The sequence below is a fragment of the Sinocyclocheilus anshuiensis genome, unplaced genomic scaffold (assembly GCF_001515605.1).
Source record: "Sinocyclocheilus anshuiensis isolate Anshui unplaced genomic scaffold, SAMN03320099.WGS_v1.1 scaffold940, whole genome shotgun sequence".
NCBI lineage: Eukaryota > Metazoa > Chordata > Actinopteri > Cypriniformes > Cyprinidae > Sinocyclocheilus > Sinocyclocheilus anshuiensis.
The window spans coordinates 864,737-872,097 of NW_015549620.1; the positions used below are offsets into that span (position 1 = coordinate 864,737).

A 7,361-nucleotide genomic window follows, 5' to 3' on the forward strand; every position below is an offset into this window, starting at 1 on the left:
GAATATAGGTTAAGCAAAACAAATGTGATTATTTCTGAGAACTTTTTAACTGCAGGCAGACATTATGGTACAGTAGGCCTACAAATATTTTGTTGGAGATATGCGAGCAAAAAATAATAGATAAAAAAATGTATAATAGAAAGCGCAAAGCCGGCGCTGAAAAGGCCAGTAAAATAATAATAAAAAAAAAAAAGCTGTAGAAAATTATAATGAATTGCACGTCTGTAGAGAACAGTGCGCTATTGCAGACTTGTATCCTACTAAAGTGGGCCGCTCTAAGGCATGAAACTCCAGGGCAGAAATGACTCCCACTCCGGCCCTGGTTGAATGGAATTGAATTTGAATTTTGAATTTTGAAGTTGAATAAACTTCAACTTTACTGTTCAGTGCACTGATGTCAGACTCATTTTGGATAATAAAGTTTATTGTTAAATCTATATATAGTACCAGTCAAATGTTTGGACACACGAATGGGAAAGTGTCCAAACTTTTGACTGGTACTGTACTATAATATACATAAAGAATATCGGCCGATATATCGATATCGGCCCTTTTTTACCCCCTAATATCGGTATCGGCCCCGAAAAACCCATATAGGTCGGGCTCTAGTATATACTGTGTGAAATGTGGGTATATGCCAAACAACAGATTTGTCTTTTGATAGAGATTCTGTTATACCAGTTATACTGGTATGTCTGCAACAATTTTTTTTAAAATCTGAAATGATTCCTGTTTTTTAACTGTAGTGTTAAAGCTGTTTCTGTACTGATACCAAATTTTTGAAGTTTTTCATCTAATATTTATTTTATTTTAATTAACCAAAACTATTAAATATTGCTTTGGTAAATAGCAACACTGCTGCCCATCCCTGTTTTGTTGTACTGTATTTTTTGTTTTATCTTTCTTGTATAGCAGCATGAAAAAGGAGGAGGGCAAAGTGTTTCAGAATGGCAAGAACTACAGCCGGTCTCGCTCACCATCTCGTTCTCCACACAGAAAGTAAGTTACAACATGCACTTTCAATTCAAGTGATATTTTATACCTGTACACCAGGTTGATGTTTAAAATAGATTTATTCTTTCTGCTGCTGACATGATGTTCTATTATTTTTAGTCGGAGGAGCCACTCGGGAACTTACAGCTCTCAGAGCAGCCACAGCCCATCACCACGGCAACACAAAGGTCGCAGAGCTTCGCCAATCACGCAGCTCAGGACGGAACGAGACCGACAGAGTGAGTCTAGTCGGAATAGCAACAAAAGGAGGCAATCACGGAGCCGAACTCGCAGCAATTCCCGCGAACGAGGCCGTGATCGTGACCACGTGAAACACAAGCACGATCGCGGTCACCACTGGGACCATCGTGAACGTGACTGTGACAGATCACGTGATCACGGACGAAGCAAACACCAGAGCAGGTCACATTCTGGACACAGCCACAGCAGACACAAGAGATGAGACACATGGCACTGCTGAATGAAACCGAGAGAACTGCGATGGCATTGGACAACAGGACTAAATTGTAGATTGAAAAAATGCTTGCTTCAATACAATGTTTCCCCAGAGTAAACCTTGTTAAGAAGTGGATGTTCTCTCAATGTTATTGTTCTTGCATCTGACCGGCTTGTATAGAGTTCAGTTGGGCAAGGTAGTGGTGCCTTTTATGTATTTGACAATTGTGTTTTACGTTAAACTTGAACGTGAACAACAGACTGCTAAAAATCTGCCTATATCAGGGATCACATTTGCACAGGAAAGAGCAGATGAGACCTGTGCGTGTAAAATATTTTCCAAATGCACAGCTGTGTTTGTGCCCTGTACAAATAAAGCTTATTTTTTACGATGATGACTTTGATCTCTCTTCACAAAATAAAAACAATGCTATATTCAAATTCTGAGAACATTTGTTTTACTTTGTGGTGTGTATATTGAGTTACTTCAAACTAATGAAATAAAACTAGAAAACACTCGGATCTTTTCACAAAACTACTAGTATAACGTTTTCAATGCAGAATAAATGGTAATTCAGGTTAGGTAAAGTTTTGCAGTTTACTAATCGAGGTTAATGTTAAATTAAATACTAGTGCTATTTGGTAATTCATGTTCATTTATAACATTAACTCACATTAAAGTCATGATTTCATGGAAAGTAGTGACAGATTTTCTTCTGTATTGAGAAGTATGTCCAAGTGAAACATTGAAACAAATGTAGGGTGGGAACTTCTATTCATTGGATAGAGGCGGATCTGAACGTGAGCTTCAAATTAACTGTGGTTTAAGTAGCCTAAATGATTGGTGAAATCTGGCATACATCAAAGTATGTCGTTTTACCTAATTATTGAATTACGTTTTTATTACAAGGTCAAAAATTATTGTAATAAATTAAACATGAGCTTAAATGTTCACAATAAGACATTAATAAATAACATTAAAAAAATCCTAGATGAATTTTTTTTTGTGTTCATGATACCGATTGTCAATATTAACAATTGGAATATTATTGTGACGTGCTACAGAATAAAATGTTTCGATGTATAAAAGTTGTAAACATTCCAAGTGCAAGCATTTCTTTGCATTGTCATAATTAACACAATGGTTACACTTGGTGTGTACAAACTGCATTGTTAAATATAAAAAAAGAGAACACTCTCAGTATTAATGTAATAGAGGACACTGAGTTCCACTGCTTAAGCTTGATCATATGGGCCTGAAAAGAGTCATATCTAAGGACAAAACATGTAGTAAAATTGTAGTCTCTGAAGCTGTTGAATTTGTCATCCGTTGACTGTCCCAGGCGTTATCCTGCGTATATGTGTGTAGGACTTCCTGAGAGTCACACTGCCATGGTGAGATACTCCACGTGGAAGCACACACTCCTCAGTCAACTTTTTTGTCTCCGGGTTCCAGCAAAGAATGGTAGCAATCACCTCGTTCTTGTCGTCACGGCCACCGGTAATGAAGAGCTTGTTATTGCAGGCAGCAATGCCACAGCTGGCCCTCTCACAACCCAGCTGGATAATAAGTGTCCAGGAGTCTTCCAGAGGGCTGTAGGAATACAAGGCCTTCATCGCGCCACCTTTATTTTAGAGGAAATTACATATTTATTCATCAAAGCATGGCGGTTATCTCTGGTGAGTTGTTTACTGTTTTATTTAAGCAAAAAATGTAAAAGGTACAAACCAACAACAAAAATGGCATCCTTAAAAGTCACCGCATTTGTGCATTTGGCCTCGGTTGGCATCGGGCATTTTAAGCTCCATTTATTTGATAGGGAATCAAAGCATTGCATGTTGTTTGTGGCTAGCTTGCCATTGGGGCCTCCACCTATCACAAAGATGTATTTGTCATAGCTGGCAGCAGAGAAGGAGCTTACGCTGATCATGAGTGGTGCTACCTTGAAGGTGGATAATATTAAGTTGTGAATTGTAATGAAAATTCCTGTATATGATCAGATTAACCATCATAAATCACAAACTTTTGAATGGTACTCACGGTTTACACAAAAATATTAATCAGCAAAAGCAGCATGCTGTTAACATTATTAATAATACATTTTTCTTGAGCAAATCAGCACATTAGAATGATTTCTGAAGAATCGTGACACTGAAGAATGGAGTAATGGCTGCTGAAAATTTAGCTTTGCCATCACAGGAATAAATTACAGTGTAAAATATGTTATATACATGTATTTCAATACATATTTTCATTACATGCATTTTTCATACATGGAATATGTTCTGCACTTTATAGACATTTTTGGCTCCCAAACAGTGTTGGGGAGTAACTAGTTAAATGTAACGGAAATACATAATTTAATGACAAAATAAATGTAACTGTAATCTGTTACAATTACAGAGAAAAAAAGTGTAATTAAATTAGTTACTCATGAAAATGTTAACAATTACAAAGCAGGTTACATCTGAATATTTTCACACACATACACAGATTTAATTGATTCCTTTTCCAAATTGCATTGACTGCACAAAAATATGACAGCAATGTTTCAAGAGTTTAGGATACAGGATAGGACACAGGCTTATTCGATAATATTTCCTAGGGTTTATGTATATGCATTTTTTTTAAGGTTAACTGTTTTGTTCCAAGGCATTGTTGCCAGTGTTTCCTATTGTAGCTATGCAAAGGCTTGATTTCAAAAACAGTATCATAACTGTTAAACTATATCTTATGATTTTAAGTCTGAATTTAACCTCAGAACGATCTCAAAGAAGAGGTGCTAAAGTCTGATTTTGTGGTGGCTGTGCTTTAAAATTAAATTAATATAATCTTAATTCAAGTGGAGAAGTATTTTGAAAGTCTGACAGTAATCAATGTTGAGTACTACTGTAAGGTTAACCCTTACTTGCCTGCTTTAAATGTTTTAAAGGGGTCATATGATGTTGCTAAAAAGAACATTATTTTGTGTATTTGGTGTAATGAAATGTGTTTATGCAGTTTAAGGTTAAAAAAAACACTATTTTCCACATACTGTACATTATTGTTTCTCCTCTATGCCCCGCCTTTCTGAAACGCATCGATTTTTATAAAGCTCATCGGTCTGAAAAGCGAGGTGTGCTGTGATTGGCCAGCTATCCAGTGCGTTGTGATTGGCCGCATACCTCAAGCGTGTGACGGAAATGTTACGCCCCTTACCATATTGTGATGCCGTGTCCCAGCCGGAGCGACGAGACAAAAACATTAAAACCTATTATAAACGAGGCATTGGGGACATAATTACGGATTATAATGACTTACACTGTCCTTTTACGCATTGCATCACGCCGCGTAAACATAAAACCATGTCTGCATTTGTGATCGGAGAAATGACAAACAACAAGCGCTACTCTACACTGCTCAAAACTCGCATTTGAATCATCAGTGGCAAATCCTTTAAATATGAAAACGGTTTACAGAATGTGAGTCAGAACAGCCGGCATTGTAGTCTACTCTTCCAGGATCAGGAAACAGTCCTCCATAAAATGTGCTGCACACATCTGAATATTTGGGTTGAACTGTTCTGGAACAGTGTTGTAAATACAACTTAACCACTGATTTCTAGTCGTGTCCTCTTTTGGAAGGCCAAACAAAGGAGTTTCGCTTTCACAATGAAACACAGCGTCACACACGGTGGGCTAGAGTGAGCGGCGGCCGGAGGCCTAGAGTGAGGAACGGCCGGTGGGATTGAGAACAGCGCAGCCGGCGGGCTTGCGGCATCCACGGTGAAAGCCGATCCGGCAATCCACAGCACAAAGTTGATGTATTCCCTCAGCGACCAGCACGGATCAGCTCTAGGCATGACGAAACGGATTTCATCCTCTTTTGGAAGGCCAAACAAAGTAGTTTCGTTTTCACTACGAAACACACAGCATCTGCACGACATGGCAGCGGCGGCAACAACAATACTACAGCGAGAATAAAAGTTACGCCTTCTTTCTTTGCGTGAACATTTGGGTGGCGTTATGGAAATATTCCCACATCGTGACGAAGACGTGGGGGCATGTTAGAACGAGCCATTTTAGGTAGGCGTGGTTGACTTAACTTTTATAAAGAATATCTCTTTGGATTTGAGACTTTAGTCTTTGCAACTTTACAGATCTTCTTTATGCACCAAGAGCTTGAAACACTCCAAAGAGAAAGGAAAAATTGAAATCGCATCATATGACCCCTTTAAAATGATTAACAGTTGAAAACATTCGTTAGACATTTAGAAAAGTAATCAAATGAAATATTTACACTACTTATTACATTTTAAATAGGGTAACTTGTAATCTGTAACCTATTACATTTCCAAAGTAACCTTCCCAACACTGCCCCCAAAATCCCATGAACAATATGAAATTGTGTTGTGGTAAAAACTAATAGACACTCTTTCAATTAGACAATTGTTAACTGAAAATTAAAAGTTATTTCTCTCTCTCACTATTTTTATTTATTTTTTTACTGGTGGGATTGCAAAGGGCCTAAAGTTACATAATTACCCATCCCAGATATTTACAGGACTCACCTCTGTCCAGCAGTTGTGAAATGGATCGTAGGCTTCAACACTGTTCAATCTCTGGGTTCCATCAAAGCCACCCATAACATAGACTTTTCCTCCAACTACTGCCATCTTGTGTCTCCAGCGGCCTGTGTTGAGATACTCTATCTGGATCCATTTGTTTAGTGATGCATTATACTTCCACACATCATGCAATGTTTCCTTGCCACCTGTTTTAAATGTTAAATGAGTTTTACAAATTTCTTCTTTGATCTTGCACATCAGCGTCCATGCAAATGAACATACTACATAGTTACTGTCACTTTATCGCTATGTCTTACACTTTAGTTAATTTTATTGTTGGAATCTCTTCCAAAAATTATTTTAGGTCAACATTTTTTTCATATACAGATCTTGAAAACTTGGCTCACAATTTTAGAACAAATAGATAGCAATCTACTAGGGCTGCACGATTAATCAAATGTGATTGTCATGTGCATCTTGTCAGTAAAGTCGGTTCTGTGATTAGTAGTAAATCTCCATCACGTGCTTTCAGATGGAGCAGCATTTACTACACAGAGCCGTAGTTCACTGACAAGTTATGCAAAATCACGTTCATAATTGCAGACGATTTAATCGCACGCTTATGAAATCGAAGAAATCATTCTGCGATTATGAAAGCTGTTTGCATAGCTTGTCAGTGAACTACGGCTGTGTAGTAAATGCTGCTCCATCTGAAAGCACGTGAAAATACCACATTTAATAACGTTTTTACTCCAAACTCACTTCATAACGTCAATCGAGTGTTTGTAATAAATCATTCTGTGAGATTATGTGGTTTCTTACACAGAATAAGGCACGCAACAGATTTCATAGTATTCTAAGCAGTGATAAAGGCTATCGGTGCGTTCCAAACGGGATATATTGCCCTCCGAAGGGCATTTCGGAGTGAAAACAATCATGGCCGCCATATTGAAGGGTCCACTTCAAAGGGCCCTTCGGAATGAAGGATTTTGAAGGGTACAACTAATGGTCACTTCGGGCTCCCATTATCCTTTGCGCAGATTCTTTGCATGATGATGGCGCCTCCGTGTGGGCACGTGATGATGACGCAGAAGGGCACTTCAAGAAACAGTTGTTTGGTCCCCTACACCCTTCAAACCTTTGAAGCTCTCACTCCGGAGGGTAAACCCTTTGAAGGGATTAGGGCATAAACCATATATTGTCGTAGTCGTGTTTATTAGTCACATTGAATTAATGAAAGTAGTTAAATCTTCTGTTTATTCAGCAACCTCTATAGGGATTTCCTGGGTTTCTTCTGCGAGGTGTATTTGGAGTTTCAGCGCGAGAGCGCCCTCTGGCCTTCGGATGGAGATTTACTACTGATCA

At 38.3% G+C, this 7,361-nt stretch overlaps 2 protein-coding genes across 3 annotated transcripts in view; one reads left to right on the plus strand and one right to left on the minus strand.

Moving 5' to 3' along the window:
- Positions 1-1,890, plus strand: part of ccnl1b (cyclin L1b) — a 6,401-nt gene extending 4,511 nt beyond the window's left edge. Inside the window, exons 10-11 of one of the 2 annotated variants that reach the window (XM_016448370.1) lie at positions 916-999; positions 1,114-1,890. In XM_016448370.1, coding sequence (XP_016303856.1) covers positions 916-999; positions 1,114-1,456 — 427 coding nt within the window. In that variant the 3' untranslated portion in view covers positions 1,457-1,890. Of the gene's footprint in view, positions 1-912; positions 1,000-1,113 lie in introns of both variants that reach the window. The other variant, XM_016448369.1, reaches the window with a different exon arrangement.
- A 568-nt stretch (positions 1,891-2,458) lies between these two features.
- LOC107659427 (kelch-like protein 6) overlaps positions 2,459-7,361 on the minus strand; it is a 15,080-nt gene continuing 10,177 nt past the window's right edge. Inside the window, 3 exon segments of the mRNA XM_074186902.1 lie at positions 2,459-3,074; positions 3,179-3,392; positions 6,000-6,202. Of these exon segments, the coding sequence (XP_074043003.1) occupies positions 2,773-3,074; positions 3,179-3,392; positions 6,000-6,202 (719 nt within the window). The 3' untranslated portion in view covers positions 2,459-2,772.